Raw genomic sequence first — 18995 nt, 5'->3', positions numbered from 1 at the left:
AACCTATCCAAACAGTATTTTCTAAAGGTTTCCTGAAGGATCATGGAAGTATTTATGAAGGAATTTCTGGTGGAATACTCTGAAAAAACCTTTGAAAATCTCTGGAGGAATTCCTGAAAGCATATTTCGACGAATTCCTGAAGAAGTTTCTGGAGGAATTCCTTGAAAAATTTCTTGACAAATTCCTGGACGAATTTCTGGAAAAATCCCTAAAAGAAATCTTACAGGAATCCCTGGAGTAATATTTGGAAGAATTTCTAGAGGATTTCCTGCAGGTTTCTGGAGGAATTCTTCGAGGATTTTCTGGCATTCCTTGAGAAATTGTTGGAGGAATTTCATTGAGAATTTCTTGAAAAAAATCCTGGAGGAATGCTTGGAGAATTTCATGGAAAAAGTCTTAGTGATCGTCCTGGAAGAATTATTGTGGAGGAATACCTAGAGGGATTCTTTGAGGAATTCTTGGTAAAAGTTTTAGAGGAATATCTCAACAGATTCCTGGTGGAATTCTAGGAGAAATTCCTGGTAAAATTTCTGGGGGATTCTCGTAGGATTTTTTTATAGAAATCTTGGAGGAATTCCTGAAAGAATTTTCGAGGAATTTCTTGAGAAGTTCTTGGCCAAAGTCGTGGAGGATTTTTGTGAGGAACTTTTGGAGGAACTCTTGGAGAAATTCTTGAAGTAATTCCTGGAGGAACTCTTGAAAGAATTTCTAAAGGAATTCTTGGAGGAACTTCAGGAGGGATTCCTATAGACATTTCTGGAGCAATTTTTGGAGGGTTTCCTGTAGATTTTTTTTTTGAGAAATATCCGAAAAACGCTGGAGAAATTCTTGGAGTAATCACGAGATAAAATCTTGGAGTAATTTCTGGAGTATTACTTGGTGTAATTCCTGAAGCAATTTTTAAGGATTTCCTAGATAAATTTTTGAAAAAATTCCTGGAGCAACTTTTGAAGAATTCCCGGAGGAATATTTGAATATTTTACGGTGGATCCTGGATGATTTTTTGGAGGTATTCCTGGAGAAATTCTTGGCAGAGATCTTGGAGAAAATTCTTAGAAGAAGTCTTGGAGTTCAACAGAATCGTAGAAAAAAAATCACAGATAGAGAATATAGAAACAAGAGTAGAGCCGGCGAACTTTCAACGTCTTAATTCAAAAAAAGTCTGGACGACCTAGATCCCCAAGTGAATAAAACAATCGCAGGCTCTTGTTATTATAATTTCGTTGATTATATTCGGCAAGCTTTCGCTACAATGAAAATGTGCTGAGATATACAGATTTTATGATCCACACTTTAAAATACTATGAACCTCATTTGTATGCCAGTGGACGCATAAATAACAACACAAAAAGATTCTCGTACGTTTATGGGATACAACAGAAATAATCGTGAAAGCTTTACACCGATGAAGTAAAGAGCTACAAGACTAGAGCTTGAAGAGCTTGAAGAGCTTGAAGGTCTTAATTCCAGAATAGTTTGGATGACCTAGATCACCAAGTGAATGTTGCTAAGCTATCAGAATTGCACTCTGAAGGCTCTAAGAGTAGCGTAGATTATATTTCGCGAGCATTTGCTTCAATAAAAATCTCCAAAAATTTACAGACATTGCGACCCATACTTCAAAATAGATTGGGGTCCATTAATATGCCAGTGGACGCCCAACTAGCAACACATAGAGATACTCGTAATATTATGAGGTGCAACAGACTCAATCGTGGAAGAATTATGCCGGTAGAGTGAACAGAAACAAGAGTAGAGCCTGTAGATCTTGAAGGTCCGAATTCTAGAATCGTTTGGAAATCCTGGAATAACCCATGAATGTACCAAAAGCATTGTGCACTGAGGCTCCATCAGCAGTATAGACTACATTCCACGAATATTTTTTACAATTATAGCATGATACAGTATGTACCTATTGTAACCCAAACTTCAAAGTGTATTGGAGGCCATTAGTATTTCACGGAATGCCCAATTACCACAATATCAAGTTGCTCGTAGCATTGCGCGAGGTCTAATGGACATCAACGTGACTAAATTTCTTGACCAGAGTGGAAACAAGTTATGGTAGATCCAGTAGATCTTAAGAAAACGAATTTCAGAGTAGTTTGGATGACCTTGCTCACCCAATTCATGTACCATGGATTTTCTAGAGGTGCTTTGAGGCTTTTGAGCATAAAATTTGGTTTAAAATGTTGGGTTTGTGACACAACCTTCGCAGTACTTTGGAGGCCTTAGAATAGGTCTGGAATGAAAACTTCAACAGACTATGATGGGTAGTAATACCTTGCATGTCAAGGAACAGCCAAAGCTTTTCATGATTAGCAAAACGATGAAATTTAAGCAAAAACATGTAAAATTTATATACATTATTTTTTGGCTGCCAACAAAAGGGGGAGGATGCAAAGGGGGGAGGTACCACATTTCTCAGCTCAACTACAGGGGGTGGCCAAAATGTTTGGGATAGGCAACTTTTTTTCTCCCACAAAAAAATTCAACATGCTGTAACTTTTCATAGAGTGCATCAAAAAATCTCAAATTTTGACTGTTTATCAACCTGTTATATGTGCATGATTGGTACAAAATTGGGCTCGATTGAATAATTTTTCACGAAGTTAGAACCGTTCGGGTAAAACACTATTTTTTAGACAACTCATTTTTGAGCTGTCATATCTCGGAAACCAGTGTACCGAATTGAATGATTCTTTTTAACGTTTATCAACAATATATTGATACTTAATACAACGTTATAAAATGTAATATTTTCTCACGACGAATTATGTTATACCGGGTTGAAATTTTTACCCATATAGAGGAAAATATGTCAAATTTACAATACTAACAAAAATTGCTAAATGTGTTCTTTCTTCAATCTAAATAGGCTCTAATATATCTGATTAGAGATAACTTGAGAACAGAAGTGGAAAATCTTTGGACATCAACACTAAAATTTATTGACATTGACGTAAAAAAATTACCTTTTCACGAGAAAAATCCAAAAAGTGTCAATCCATGATAACTTTTTTCAACGTTCAAAAACTATCTATGTTTTAATAGTTTGTGAAGCATCTGTATATTGTTAGTGTACGTTCAAAATTTCATTCAATTCGGTTCACTGGTTTCCGAGATATGACAGCTCAAAAATGAGTTGTCTAAAAAATAGTGTTTCACCCGAACGGTTATAACTTTGCGAAAGATTAATCAATCGAGCACAAATTTGTACCAGTGATGCACATATAACAGGTTGATAAACAGTCAAAATTTGAGATTTTTTGATGCGCTCTACGAAAAGTTATAGCATGTTGATTTTTTTTTGTGAGAGAAAAAAAGTTGCCTATCCCAAACATTTTGGCCATCCCCTGTATTTCCCGTTGACTATAAAAAAGACACCAGGGTAAAATGTTTTAAAACAAAGAAGATATTGCATTTCTACCAAAAAAACGTCCCGGGTGTTTACGGGATATAGTGAACATATTTCTATGTATTGATACTTAACTGGCAACCAAAGTGAAGGTTACTACATAGTTGTTAGCTTTCAGAGTTCTAAGCGCAAAGCGCGTCGGTGGAAAATGGTGTCTGACGCACGAATCACGAGTTGCATCAAGTGAACAAAGAAGCAAATTTTGTGAAACGAATAGAATACGGCAGACTTCAGCAGGGTGGATACGTATTGCGAATGTCGGAAAGAAGAATTACGAAAACAATATTTAACAGGAAACCAGGTAAATATTGGCGACTTCGTGGCCAATTACAAATATGTTGGCTGCACGTGATTGAAGAAGACCTGGGAAACCGTAGGAACGTCCCGCAAGACCGACAAAGGTAGTGCTCTGATATACGCTCGGTGCAGGAGTGAAGTTAGTTGTAGCCAACATAGTATCAAGGTAGATAAGTACTTAAAAGTTACAACTTGAGAATTCTGAAAACCATGATGGAATTCATTAAGATACTGATTCAGGAACGTGACTCTTCTAATTTACTGCAAAATCACTTTTTGAGCTTGAGCTTGTGCTTGATTGACCGCCCGTAGTCCAGTATCGCTGACCAGCTACACTCACACAAGCAACCAATGAGATAGGCATCTTCAGTGTGTGAGCGTTGGTGATCTTCTATTTTTAGGCGACAATGGTGCCCTGCCACGGCAGGATGCAGGTCAATGTGGGGAAGGGGAAGGAAATGATGATTTCAATTGTTTGTTTTCACATCAGACCTAGCATCAGACCGAATATACATCCGCGTCTGCACAAATTTATGCGTCGGAGTGTTGGAGGAATTTTGTTGGCAGTGGGTTCACACATTGGTGTGTGGATGCAAGGGTAAGGTATAGAATTGTGTGTTTTCTTATCTGAAGATGTGCGGCACAGTTCGCTTGATTGTATAACTTGTAGACGTTATCTGATAGATTGCCACACTGTGCTGTGAAAATTAGGAAGGAAGGGATACGGCCTTTTTCAAACCGCTTCTGTTCTACCCAAGAAACGAATATAGCTGAATAACAGTTTCTTAAGTGTTGTTTGTTCAACTCTTATACAGCTAAAATGTTTGTTGGGTATAACATGCGAATATGCATGAGTTGTATATGTAGAGAGGAGGGAGAAAGTATATAGAAAGATACAAATTAGGAGGGAAGGGACGGACCAGGGATTGAACCCAGGACCTTTTGCATACGAATCAGAAGCGGTAGCCACTAGACCACCAAGCCCTTCATTTACTACAAAATCATTTCTCGGTTTCATCAAACCGTCACGAAGACGGCGTGCCGAATTTTGTTAATTACTGCAAAATATCTACTTCCGCTTTAAACGACCTGTGATTGTGATCTCTAGCGCAACCATGATTGCGATATGGTTTAAATGAAACGGAACAATATTGCAAATATTCTACCAAATATAAGAAACAGTACATCATAGGTTCCCAAACTTTCAGGTGCGCGACCCCCTTGGGCCAGCAGACTTACTTTTCGCGACCCACCATAGAAATTTTCTCATTTAGGTGTCTGTTACAGTAAAACATTCGACTGTCCCTCGCGATCCCCTGGATGAAGGCCACTGGGGTGTCGCGACGTCGCGACCCACAGTTTGGGAAACCATGCAGTACATTAAAAGTTTCCCAAAATTACTCACCTTCCTTCAAGCTGTACAGCGTAACACCGGTGCTGATGTCGTCGTGGATCCCAATCAAATGAGGCATTTCCGAATCCAGCACAACACCGACGCCGGATTTCCTCAGTCCAAGCGACTTCTGCTCCCGCAGGATGGATTGAGCTTCCCGCCACTTCTCGGTCCATTCCTCGGTCAGGACCTTTTCCTGGGCTTCCTTCTTGTGCAAATCTTCCAGCACCTTGAGCGACGGTTCTAGCGCCGATCCATCCGTCGAAAGCATCATCTTGAGCTTGAAGATTTCCTCGCGCAGCTCTCGGATGAGCTTGACATTTGGATCCTCGTTGACCGTCGGCTTGTTGATGATGTTCTTCGCCCGGTTGGCGTACCGGAGGGTGCTGAGGGTTTCACTGTAGTTTACGTCCGCCGGGGAAATGGCCGCTATCATGATGGTTTTGCTGTTCCCACCCAGGCTGTCTTTCAGCAGCCACGTTAATATCGAGTCTCGGTACGGAATGTACAGGATGCGTTTGTTATGGGTAGGGTTGGTCTGTTCGGCCAGCGCCGAAATGACACTTCCCAACGTGACCAGAGATTTATTGATATGTGCTCCCTCTTTCAAGCGCTGCCCTGTTGCACCCGTTGCATTTGCTCGTTCGCTTCCCGCCAAGTCCACAAGATGAATCTTCGACACGGTCTCACTGGGCATGTCATTCAGGTACCGAGCCTGAACAAACGTAATGGTGAAGATCGCATGACTTCGACTACTCGTATCGTTCATGTTGGTGCTGGCTGTCGTTCGCTGGATATTTCCCTGGACCATACAGTTCTGAATCTCTCCGTAATCCGACACCGGATGTTGTGATAGATTCTCCACGTATGGTCCTAGTGTCCGATGCTCACGTACCCTCAAACCATGCCCAGCTCCGCTAGGCCCGAGCAAGTCCTTGACCCTTTCATTATAAATCTCCAAATACGAACACTGAGTCTTGTACCCAACACCTTCCTCCTGACCCAGTTTCATCCGACCGAAGAGTGACCTGCAGATTCGTGGAATGAGACCTTGAGCTTCCGCCGTGCCCATCATGGTGAATGTTTTGCCGCTTCCGGTTTGGCCGTACGCGAACACGCACGCATTGTAACCTGCAAATAAAAAAATAAAGACACAGCTGATGAGAAACGAATTCAATGCGAATAGGTCAAATTATAGGGTGTGCTTCCAAGGTTGCATTGCGGTTCACGAACACGTGGGAAAGGTTCGCGAAATTGGAATGTTTTTTACAATGTTGAGAAGTGCTGAACACAATGATTTTCACTGGATTGTTGGCTGCCGTCGGTACGTTAGAAAAATTAAATGCCGCGCCATCTCATCATGTTTCGAGATCGTGTGCATGGAAACGGTTTGACCTTCAATCAAAATAAATTTGTTTTTGGTTCTAGTAAACATCTGTTTTCTAGTATATTAAGATTTAGCTAATTTTGATTTTATTTACAATAATCTAACATAGATTCCCATAATTCTGAATTGATCATTTAACCCTCAAAACGCTAAATTGCCTTCAACCTTCAAATATGTATTGTATAGGCTACGGTTAAAACCTAAAATAACCTGTAAGCTATACCAGAAAAACCTTGAATTGTACAATGAAGCTTCCAAATGAGCTCATCTTTACAACGACGGATACATCACACGCACCTATATTTCCCAATTTAATGCACCATGAAACCAACCATTACAGATCTCCTACCCAATCATTAAAAACGATGAGTCACATGTCGTCATACCACTATTTAAGCGTTTCAAAGCGATCCATCATCTCAAGCAAGCTCTGTCTGTGTTTGCCTCAACTCAACTATATACAAGACTACAACAGGCAGTAGTAGACAGGCATTGGTGGCATGGACAATGTAATCCGCTCAGTTACAATAAGCGCCCATCAACCGTCACCGCCACCGTTGCCATCGTTTACTATTGAAAAAAAAAATCATAACGGCGATGACGAACAAGACGAGGAAGAAGGTGCCAATTAGCCATCCAAACGACCGGCATCATCTGTTGGTCGAAGTCATATGTACCGTAAAATGGGGTAACTCAAAGAGTTTTAAGCGTTTTAGAGTTTTAGAAAATATATCAATGTTTTTTTCTATATTTTATATTTTATGAACAAGTACTAAAATCTCAGTTATGAATAGCAATTGAAAGACTAGACAAGTTTGTATTTTTTGTACAATTTTGCATGTAAGTTAATGTCACTGTTTCAAAAGCTCTGATACATATATGCCCTTTGCTTAGCTCAGCGTTTCTCAAACTATGGGTGGCGGGCTGATTTTTGGTGGGTCACGAAGGCTGGGGCGACATTGTAATAAAGATCTTAATTACCTTATGTCAAATGATATTGCTAGTTGTTTTTTAATTCACAAATAAAATCGGCAGAGTTATTTCTAGAAATTCGGATTCTCTATAATCTATTCAAATTTTTGAAATGTACTTCTTACTCTACAGTAAACTAATGTCTGCATTCTGCAATCGATTCTGAAACTGTGCAAACTCAAAAATTACAAGGTTTCAGATAAGAACAACATTTTAGATCTTAATTGTGTTCTGGAAAAACAAGAGTATTAGTTGTTGCTAGTAGTTTGCATTTGCACTGGTGCTTGTGTTAGTGAAAGAATCGTCAGGCTCCCGCTTTCTGATTGATTGGCGACGACTCTGGCGATGGTTTCACCCGCAACGGATTCATACATATCGTCGCGTTCGATAGAGTGCAAAATTTACAATATTAAAAAAAAAAACAAAACACCAAAAATCAACAACAAACCTTATAGGGTATTGGTTCCCTTATTAAGCATGTGGCTCCTATTTTCATCCCACGAAAAACAAACGATTGAAGCGCTGTTTGTTTTGTTTCTTATTTTTGTATTTTTTGTTAGAAGTGAGCACCCATGAAAACAAAAAGAACGGAGTCAATCGGTGCCGTAATCGCTTGTTTTCGAATAGGATGAAAATGGGAGCATGAGATTACTGATGGCACACATACCCTATTTATTGACCTTCAGTAAAGCTTAACGCAGATAAGATTTTGCTGAATGTCGATAATCTGAACTTTTACAAAAAAAAAATAGAACAACTGAAAAGTGATTAAAAAATAAAATAAAAATAGAATAAGAATGTACGAGGGATATGACTACATATTTCAGGAGTATTCATCTGATCATCTAGCAGTACTCCAATTATGACAATTCCACCTGATGCTCACCCGCTCGCTATAAATATTCATATAATTTTCAAGCCGATCTTCCATTTTTAAGTTGATTTTTAAGTTCTGCAGAAGCATAAAATTGCCACTTCATTAAATTCAATTCATTAAATTTGGTCCAAACTTACAAAACAAAGACTTACGTATTTAACGGAAATATGTGCTGGTGGGTCGCCAAATTTAATAAAATTCAAAAGTGGGTCGCAAACTGAAAAAGTTTGAGAACCCTTGGCTTAGCTGATTATTAGAATAAAAGTAACAAGAAAAATGAGGAATGCTTCCTGCAATATCGCATTGTCAAAGATACCCCCTTTTACGGTATCTACCTATGGCTGGTGGAGGCCCACAAGCGGCTTGAGTGAATAACCTATTCAATGGCTTGGTAGCTTTGATTACAGTCAATCAGCTGATCCGAAAAAGCGCACACACTCTTGTTCAAAAGTTTGGGTTATATTTGACGAAATCAAATGACCACTACGACATCTGGACATATGCCAAATGCAGCACTGGTAATTGGATTCAGCAAATAGTAAATGTTCACGAATGCTCCAATTGCCACGGCGCAGAAAAATATTCCATGACAATTTGCCATGGTGCAGCATATTGTGCATCCTAGCTTAATCACTCATATCCTGCTGATCTGAGTCAGCCGCCATAAGGGGCTGTCCATAAACCACGTGGTCAAAAGGGAGGGGGGGGGTTTCGGCCAATTACCATTTTGTATGGAAGAAAAAAACAATTTGTATGGATTTATGACCACGCGGGGGGGGGGGGGGGGGGGGTGGGGTTTTAGAAGTCCCAAAAAAATGACCACGTGGTTTATGGACAGCCCCTAAGATTGCGCCCGTTTGATTTGTACACGGCGGCTGACAGCTCCACCCGGCGGCTGCAAAACAGTTTTAGCCAAGGTGCACACCATGTACAAATCATACGTGCGCGGTCTGGCGCGATCTGAGGTTGCGCGTTTCGAACGCAGCTTGCTGAGAATCTAAGATAAGCGCGACAATATGAAAAGTATCTTTTTTCACTTTTTTCTTATCGGAAAGAATTCTGAATAGAATATTAAATTCTATTTCAGATGACCTTAGATCAAGTAAGTACCGTAAACCGGGGTCAAATTGATCAGCGGGGTGAAATTGATCATTCGGGTACAACATTTTAATTCTAAACTAGGAACTTTTAAGCGTCGTAATGATCTTAAACTTTTTACTTTATCTGGTACGTAAATGTCTAGAGATGAGTATAGACTTTTAATTTTATAGACAAAATAATTGTTTTGCCTTATTTTTTTAGGAATTTGCAAAGTATTTCTTATTTAGCTGAAATCATTGCTACAAGGCAACCGATTGCCAATAGGACTTCCCGTAAATTCTCTGTTTTAACATTTTTGTGAAGCCTTGGTTGGAATGTTATGTAGCTATGCAGAACATGAAATAGTTAATAAAAACATTTTATGATAAAAAGTCACTTATTGTGATAGAAATCACTTAATTCAAATGAAATTGCCTACCTTTAGGCGTTTAAGAGTAAATTTTAAAATTTAATTTTGCATTTAAAGTATTAAATTCACTATTTGTAAGATTTTAAATGCGTTATTCGGTTTTAGAAGAGCAAAATTAAGCGGAGAAGGGAATTTTCCTTTCCAACCGATGCTTAATTGTATACTGATCAATTTCGCCTCAAAGTGGCATTTCCAATTTTTTGATATTTGGAGTTATTTAACTTAAAGTTTAAATTTGTTGAACAAAACTCTGTCACATGGTTCCATGGAGATCCACTGGGCACTGGTTTTACAGAAATTCTTCAGGCAATATTTGAAATGCCACTGATGTTATCCGCAAAAGTTGTTTTAAAGTAATCAATTTGACCCCGGATTACGGTACTCACAAACAACTTATACGATTGAAGAGCTCTTTGCAATGCCTCCAACAATCTTCCGGATTTATTGTTAGCAATTTTTGATAGTTTGCCCGAATGCAAGCATCCCAAGTACCGTAAACTGGAGTGTAGTTGATCAGTGCGGTGAACCTGATCACTCAATTACCCACTTTCAAGGAAGTTACCATTCCATTTTAATGTTATGTCATTGGATTGCGAATGCTCAAAAAAGAATTGTTGCTTCCTTTATTGTCGATATTGGCGGATAATTGAGTGATCAGGTTCACCCTAGAAATCCTCTACATAGACATGAGCGGAAGTTACATATGTCGATTCGGCAACGCTGTTTGTTTTGTTTACAACAGCTTCCAACACTTGCCACAAAGCTAGATGTTCAAACTTTTTGCGTGACTTTATTGTGGTGCAAGTTGTTTTGTTTACGTTTGCTAATTATATTAGAACTTTTTTTTTCCAAAATTTTGAAAAAAAAATAACAGCGCAATCGAAGAAATCTGAAATGCATTGCAAAGAATAGCGTGAACCAAATCAGCAGAAGTGAATCAGCAATGATAGTTTTTTCGAGAAGAGCAGCGATAAAAGTTTCTTCATGTGCATACACTTTTGAAAGCAGAATTATTAAATACTAGCTGTACCCGGCAAACTTTGTCTTGCCTACTGCGTTTTTTGACGTTTCAAATTTATATCCAAGACCAAGTTCCCGGTCACAAAATGTATGGATGATCGATTTTCAAAAACTCTCAATTTTTCCATGTTTTTTGCCTCATAAACCTTCCTTGGGTGAAAACTAACTGAACAAAACTAAGACGATCAAAATCGGACCTTCCGTTCGCAAGTTATGCGCGGTCCCACGTATGCCACTACATTTTTATAAATATAGATATTGTTTGCTTGTTTGTTTTTTTTTATTAACGATTCTTTAATCAAACCTGAACATTCGAGTCGGAATACGAATTCAATACATATAGCAAAAACACAATTACAAATCACACATTATTTACTATTGGATTTGAAGTCTCGTCTACGCATTCCTCTATCAATGCTGTTTTGCACCCAGGCAAGCCATGCATCCATGTCGTTGCGGTCGGGCTCGGTCTCCGACTCATCATCCTTCCAATCGGTACTCATATCAACATCTGGGATGCGCTCTCCGTCTCCCTGCTTCACTTTGCGAAAAAAGTTCCCATCCTGCTTTTTTCTCGGCGGCGACTCTGTTGTTTGTTCAATCATTTGCACACACGCGGGCTCCTGTACGCATTGTTGCTGATCTTTCTGTTTCCTTCTCTTTTTCCCACCGCCGGTAGTTGCGACGTCGTCGATCGATGGCTTGTTCTTCGGGTTCTCGTCCACTGCATTGGAGCTTGAACAGATGTTCGGCTCGTTCAATTCGGTCACTAGATTGAGTGTCGGTCTATCATCGCCCGCGAGGTCGTTGGATGTTGATTGATTGTTGCGTTTGACTTGGAGTGTTTTTTTTTGTGTTGCACACATGTACTACCGGGGTGTAGTGGTTGGGTGCTAGGTTGGGTGCAATGCTTACATGAGGCTGGTTGATTTCGGTAGGTAAGCAAAGTTTCTTCACCTCGAATCGTAACAAACGATCGTATGTAGCTACGAAATCTCATCGTTACTATGCGTACCCCAGAAGAAACATCTTGGTAGGGAAATGAGGGACCCCAACTCAATTCTTTCACACTGTGAACTTCGCCGAAATGACGAAGAAAACCAGCTACATCTTCGTTGCTCACACTCTCGGAGAGGTCGTGAACTTTGACCTCAGTGCAACCACTGTCAATCGTTAATCGTATTCGATGTTTGCTGCCTTGCACTTGCAGCTCGTGTCGTCCGTCGTGTTCTTCTACTATTTTTTCAGCCATCGCTTGGTCTGCACATTTAACATGCACGCATTTTGCAGCATGATTGATTTGCAGGCGTTTCACCTGATTAGGTTGTAAGCCAAGTGTTAGCCTAACAAAACCGTGGATTTGTTCATAACTTGGCCGTCGCGTAAAGTTTGACAAATCTTCTTTAAATGTGTGCTCTCGGGAATTGAGAGCCATCACACCATACTACTGATAGAAAAGCTTCTCGCAATTGAAAATACGTCCAACCGATACGAAGACTGATCGTAATGTTGAATATATATGTAGATATTATCTTCTTACTAAATTTACATATGCCATTAAATTCTCGATAATAACAATAAATATTTAATACGTTTAATACGTTTATTGTCGATTGCAATACCGATCAAACAACGCCTTCCTACAAACGATAAACATGTTCATTTGGCTCACACTTTGACAGTTCTCTCTGCTCGATTGGCTCACAATGGCCGCCTCCAAACATCTCTATAATGTAGGATTACTAGTTCACCCCACTGATCAACTACACCCCAGTTTACGGTATCATTATTTTAGTGAAATAGGCTAGAAGAGGTTATTCAAGCCCACATAAAATCAAAATAAAAGGTATAAGGTTTTATGAAGGTTCTCAATATCACTACAAGACTGATTGGCTATCAAAATGTTACTTGAAAAGCTATCATCCGTAGCATCGTTCAATATATCAAATCAATCACTTGCACGAGTGAAACTTCGAAAACTCGAATTAGAACATGTACTGAATCGATGAGAACCCGAATCAAAAAGATTGTATCTCGAACAGCAGTATAGCAAGGCAATTTTTATGGATGCGTATTTCTATGGAGGATCTGAATAGGCGCTAGTAGTCCAGGAACTAGCTGTTGAAATAAATCTGGACAGAAGTAGCACAGCCCGTTGAACCCTGTTATGCTTATAATGCACTGATCATCGAATCGAGAAGAACTTTACACACTATTTTTAATTCGCTGGAAACCAGAAAAATTTTGCTGGTTTTTGACATGCTGTAAAACCAGCAATCCAACCAGCAAAATATTTCTTGCTGAATTTTCGGCAATGCGTTTTGACAGCTTTTTTGCTGGTTGTTCAGCAATTTCGTCCGAGGTGGAGTCTGGCCGGATTTCTTTCTTTTTTTTTTCTTTTCAAGCGAAACAAAAATTGCTACTAATTGTTAGTTTCAATTTAATTTTCGGTATCCAATCGTAAGTAAATGCAATAAATACGCATTGAAGAAGTCGCACATTTCATTTTAACGGGACAATCGATGAAAATTATAACTTTTTTCGGCTTTCTTCCTGCTTCCTAAGTATTTCGGACAAAGGCACACACAAAGTGTCCAGAAAAATGTTAAGTGTTTGACAATTCTTTTCCTGGTGTTTCAGCAATTTCTTATTTTGCTGGCTCTTCAGTTATCATTGCTGAATTTTCGGCAATTTTTGGTTTGCTGATATCCTTCCAGCAATTCATTTTGCTGGACGGGAAAATCGAAATTTGGTGTGTAAGGTGGTCGAAATATAAGAAAAGAATACAAAATAACGCGAAACCTACTGATGAGGCATAAAGTTCCATTTCCACCCAAGCTAGCTTGTTGGGAAAAGTCATGGGCGGAGCACGATTGATGAGGCCCATCAATAAGAATTGAGATGGGCTCTCTGCGATGGAGGCATTTGCGCATCATCTTGACTGCATCATTGACTTTGCCTTCCCGAAGTCGAACATCAGTAGGGACCTTAAACATGCCCTGCTGAGACTTCGTAAGTTAACGATTAAGGCCGAGTAGGGCCATGAGAAACCCATGGCAACTGTGGCAACGGCAGAAGCCGTGAGGTTGAAGGTGTTGAAGTCTACACAGACGGGGGACTTCGCATTCGTGGGTAGCCCAAAGAGTACGCCGGAGGCGATTGCTTATGACAAGCAATCACAGAAGCGTGTAAGGCTGTGGAGCTATACCGGGCGGCACTCGCAAAGACAGGAGGATGTTGTTCTCAAAAGTGAAAGGCAATAATGCTGATCAGTCGGACCCCAACAAGGCATCCCGGAAAGCTGGGAAAGGTGGACATGAGAAGGCTAGCCGTCCCGGATCGAAGCGAAAATGGAAAATTCTACCTTTGGATTAGGACAAACCAGTTAAGGACGCCCCCTAGACCCCCTAAGACCTAGAGGTAGAAAGTTAGAGGCACATGAACGCAGGGACAGTCTTAGTACTCTGAAGTATTACGGCAACAGTGCGAGGTAGGTACATGTGGCTACCGCTGCCGTTCAGCTACGGAAATACCTGGCAGGGACACATGTAGCCTTGGTACAGCTACCTGTGGCGGACGGAAACAAGTCCATTCAAGGAGGTGAGGGCTGGTCAGTATGCCAACCCGGGTAGAGGTGAATGGCAAACCAAAAACAAAAGAATAACAAATTTTATTGTCATAACTTATTTTGTCATTCATTAGTTCTTCATGAAGAGCTTAAAACAACATGTGAATAGCATAATATGATATCATAACAAAATATGCCATTCGCTTGTTATTTATCAAATTTGGAAGAATAACTAGTGAATGTCTTATTTTGCTATCATAACAAATTTTGCAATTGGTGAGATATTGTTAACCTCTTACGAGTTTGATGAACCATCGCAGATTGGCACTTATCATGAACAACATAATGACAAAATTTGAATTTTGGTTATTCTAATGGTAACTTTCGATAGTTGACAGGCGAATAACTAATTTTGATATTGTTCTGTTTTTAATAACTCAATAATGGTATATTTTGCAATTCTCAACCTTAATTTTTTTTTGTTCTTGGTTTGCCATTGTAATGTCAAAATTTGTCATTTTTCAGTTATTTCATAGAACAGTGTCAGTTATTATTTTTGCCCTTTTGTCACTTATTTCAAACAAGCCAATGGCAAATCGTACCATTCAGAAATTCTTTTTTAATGGTAAAACTTGCAAGTGTTTTGTAATTCTTTTCTGCCCGGGAACTGATAATACTGGACGCTTGCTTCAGGTGTCTGTAACCAGGCCGCAAGTCATGAGACTGCAAAAGCCCCGATCAGATCAAGCTTTGTAGGCGATGTGGAGGTGAATGCCATAAGACACTAGGCTTCTCGAAGTGCTAGAAGTTCTGGGAAATCCGCAAACAGCCAGTACCCAACAGGAGGCCCAAGGTGTCCGGCTTTCAGAAGAGCCACAGCTGACAAGCCACAGTACAGGGGGGGGGAACAGAGCGTTACGGTTCATACAAACATTTTAGGATTTACGTAATAAATGCTGCCTAAGGCAGCTGAATCACTGGAACGCAGCCCAGCAACTGCTGAGCGACTGCCTCAGTAGAAGACGTATATCGTCATCGTAGTGGACACATTCCGAGTACCCGCCGGTAACGGCAACTGGGTCGCGGATGGTTCCAAAAAATGGTGGCGATATGGACGACGGGTAAACACCCCGTCCTGGAGTTGGTTTCTACTTCTTACGAAGGCTACTTGGTCGCCAAGGTAAACGATTTCTTCTTCTGTAGCTAGGGTCTGGGACCATTTGGGCAGGAGCACCTATTTTGGGCACTTGCCACCATAACTCAGTTAATTTCAAACCGATGGACTTGAATTTTAGAACATAGCTAGATACTGTGTGGATCTGATCGTGTCTCATAAATCAAATCAATCGGTTCAAAATTGACTGAGTTATAGCAACAAGTGCCCAAAACAGGTGCTTCTGCCCAAATAGTCCCAAACCCTACTATGCGCCACCGCGGTGGTCGATCGGGTGGTTCATGTAGATGCTGGACTCTATGACGACCGAGCTAACAAGGCGTGGTAATAGCGGGTATCTTCAAAGCTTGTGCCGTGAAATGGAGAAGCCGTTTCACGCACCAGCGAGGTCAGAACCTGCTAGAGGCATTCGCCATGCTATAGATGTCGATCTGGCTGATATCCTTTAGTACCTTTAGCCGGAACGGAGCAAAGTCGATTATTGACGTTACTTTTTGTATTGCGGCCTAACAAGTATTAGTTCGAATTAGAGAGTAGAGAGTAGACGATGGCTACACTCACAGTGATGACCTGGTGGTTTGCTACAGTTTCGACTATAACAACAGCATGCAGCGGGTAAGGAAGGGGCGACTAGGTCAAGGTCAAGCCCTCATATGTGGAAGACAGCATATTCCACCGACAAGATTTTTAGGAAGGCGCTCCGCCGTGAATGGAAGCTATTCGGTCACAGCGGGGACAAGCTAGAAGCGGTGCTCTCGCGTGCGTGCGTTGCGACCATGCCTATGAAAGTTCATCCTAGGAAGACCACCGCCGTCTCTCTCTCGTTTGTCGGGTGAAGATCACTGCGTCCAGATTTTAGAACTATTGTGATATACCCTTTTCCTGTGAGATACATAAGTTATCTTAGTAACATGTTTGTCACTGAGATACCTTAGTATCGACTGAGCTCAAGACCATCTATTATTGATCAATAGAGATCCTGAGTTACAGTATGTGATTCCCTCATTCTGGCAAGACTAGCTTTATAAAGCCAACCACGTCCTTGGGGGATAAGATCCATATGTCAGCAGGCCCTAAGAAGGGCTTGCTGAGAACTTTGAACCTACGTTGAGTGAGTGCACTGAAATAGCAGAGGATGTGTTCTGATGTTTCTCTCTCCTCGTCACAGAAGCGACAATTGGAGGTTTCAGTAGTGTCCAGTTATTAGAGTGGTGTAGATGTTGAGATCCCTTTTGTTGAGACCTAATAAATGTAGGATTTTCTTGGGGTTTATCGCTACGAGTCTTTTGGATTGGCTGGTATTGGGAAGTGCATTCCAGTTTGATATGATTATCCCGCAGAAGGGCTCAGGGCCAATGAACCTTTCATTAGATACATTCCTGGGTAGCTCATCAGCAATCTCGTTTCCCTCTAGACCTGTATGTCCTGGGATCCAATATAGGTAGACTCGATTGCGTATGGATAGGTTTTTCAAAGCCTGAATGCATTCCCACACTAGCTTTGAGTTACAAGTGTAGTTATTAAGCGACTTAAGTGCCGACGTACTGTTGGATTAGGATAAGCAAAAAGCTTCTGCTACGAGGCTACGCGAGGGCCTGTTCCTGAGTGCTTATACGAATCCGTGGAGTGACGCCTAGGGGGTTATGATGGCTTAGATAAGAGGTTGAATGGCCGAGCAGCCTCCAGAGAAGCTGGCGAGGATCATCGAGGGGCTCTGCCGTGGTGCGACCTTATGAAATTCATTCTAATCTAATCGTTATGAAATATTTAAAGACTTTTTTATAAGCTACCTTACCTTGATACCTTGTTGGCTACAAAGTAACTCTACAACAACGCCGAGCGTTTCCTCAAAGGGATCTTAGATCTTCTTCAACCTACCTACCTCCTTTAACGTCCACACCTCGTGACCGTAGAGGGCAACCGGAAGAATCAGCGTCTTATATAGAGCGAATTGCGTTTGCAAGTTACGGGACTCAAGCTGGTTATGTAATCCGTAAAAAGCCTTATCCGCAGCTGCAATACGCCTTTTCACTTCACGGGAAACGTCATTGTCACATGTCACAAGTGTTTCAAGATAAACAAATTCTTCAACTACTTCAAACACATCCCCATCAATCATTACCTCAACACTAACGCCACTAGACTTGCGTCTGTCTCTACCCGCTATCATGTACTTCGTCTTGGTAGAGTTAAACGTCAAGCCTATCATCTAATCACAGGAGCATATGCTTCCTCCGCTGCCCTACGATCGTTTCCGATGAGATCAATATCGTCTACATAGGTGATTTACCCCATGTATGACTGTGTGTTGATAGTATCATTCCTCTGCACGCTGCATTACAATCGCTTCTTCGAGCAAATTTGAAAGAGCATCACCTTGTTTCAATTCATCCAAGGTCACAAACGAGGTAGATTTTGTTCCATTCAGATTAGCGCGTATCTGCCCAATCAGTTTCGCCGGAAAAGCATGTTCTGACATTATCTACCTAAGCTCATTCCTTTTCACTAAATCGTACGCTGCTTTAAAATCAATGAACAGATGGTAAGTCTGCAAGTTATATTCCCGAAATTTATCTAGGATCTTCCGCATATTATAAATTTGAACCGTCATTGATCGGCACTAACGAAAACCAGCCTAGTATTCGCCGACGAAGGACTTCTCAAGGGGTCTCTGTCCGATGAACAGGACACGTGACAGTATCATATATACTGAATTTAAAAGGTAATCCCGCTGTAATTGACACACTTTAATCTGGGCAACCGTGTAGATTGGGCATATGAGGCCATCCAACCAGCTGGAACGTAATTCTTCTTCCATCCAAATCTTTACAAAAATCAGGTGGATTGATTGATGTACAGGGGATAGACAAAATGATCGGGACAGGAAAAAAATTCACTTTTCAAAAAATATTCAACTTGCTGTAACTTTCCGAAGAGTGCATCAAATATTTACACGTTTGCTTAGACAGAAAGCTATGCCTCTCTTTCCCCTAAACACTCTCTCCATTAAAGTGATTGCCGTGATTACACTCGCCTGATGCTTAGGTTGCCCAAAACCAACATCTGCGTCAACGGTTACCAATCGCAGCCAGCGACCTCGATTTTCCAGGTCATTATAAGAGCCCCTAACTGGCAATTGCTATTACCTACCCCAATCTCACAAACGTTTAACACAATCGGTAATAATAGGGTAATTGATCCGATCATGGAGGAGTTAAGCACTGGGTTCATGTTTAAACCACAATTGTATCGCCCCAAGCAAACTTTTTACATGGATTGAATTGAAAATAATATAATCCATCCTTAATCTACGGGAAAATAACGAAATATTGCCACTTTGATGTTGTTATGAGCATTTTATTCGTTTTTATCTGAAAG

At 40.6% G+C, this 18995-nt stretch overlaps 1 protein-coding gene across 2 annotated transcripts in view; it reads right to left on the bottom strand.

Annotated features, from left to right (window-relative positions):
* The window catches only part of LOC115267050 (kinesin-like protein Klp98A), a 146926-nt gene that overhangs the window by 47192 nt on the left and 80739 nt on the right, over positions 1–18995 (bottom strand). For both annotated transcript variants that reach the window (XM_062846439.1, XM_062846440.1), the window contains exon 3: positions 5122–6240. In XM_062846439.1, the coding sequence (XP_062702423.1) occupies positions 5122–6240 (1119 nt within the window). The remainder of the gene's footprint in view (positions 1–5121; positions 6241–18995) is intronic.

Source organism: Aedes albopictus, chromosome 1 (assembly GCF_035046485.1).
Source record: "Aedes albopictus strain Foshan chromosome 1, AalbF5, whole genome shotgun sequence".
NCBI lineage: Eukaryota > Metazoa > Arthropoda > Insecta > Diptera > Culicidae > Aedes > Aedes albopictus.
Note: the sequence above shows the minus strand (reverse complement) of the source record. Positions and strands in the feature narration are given on the sequence as shown.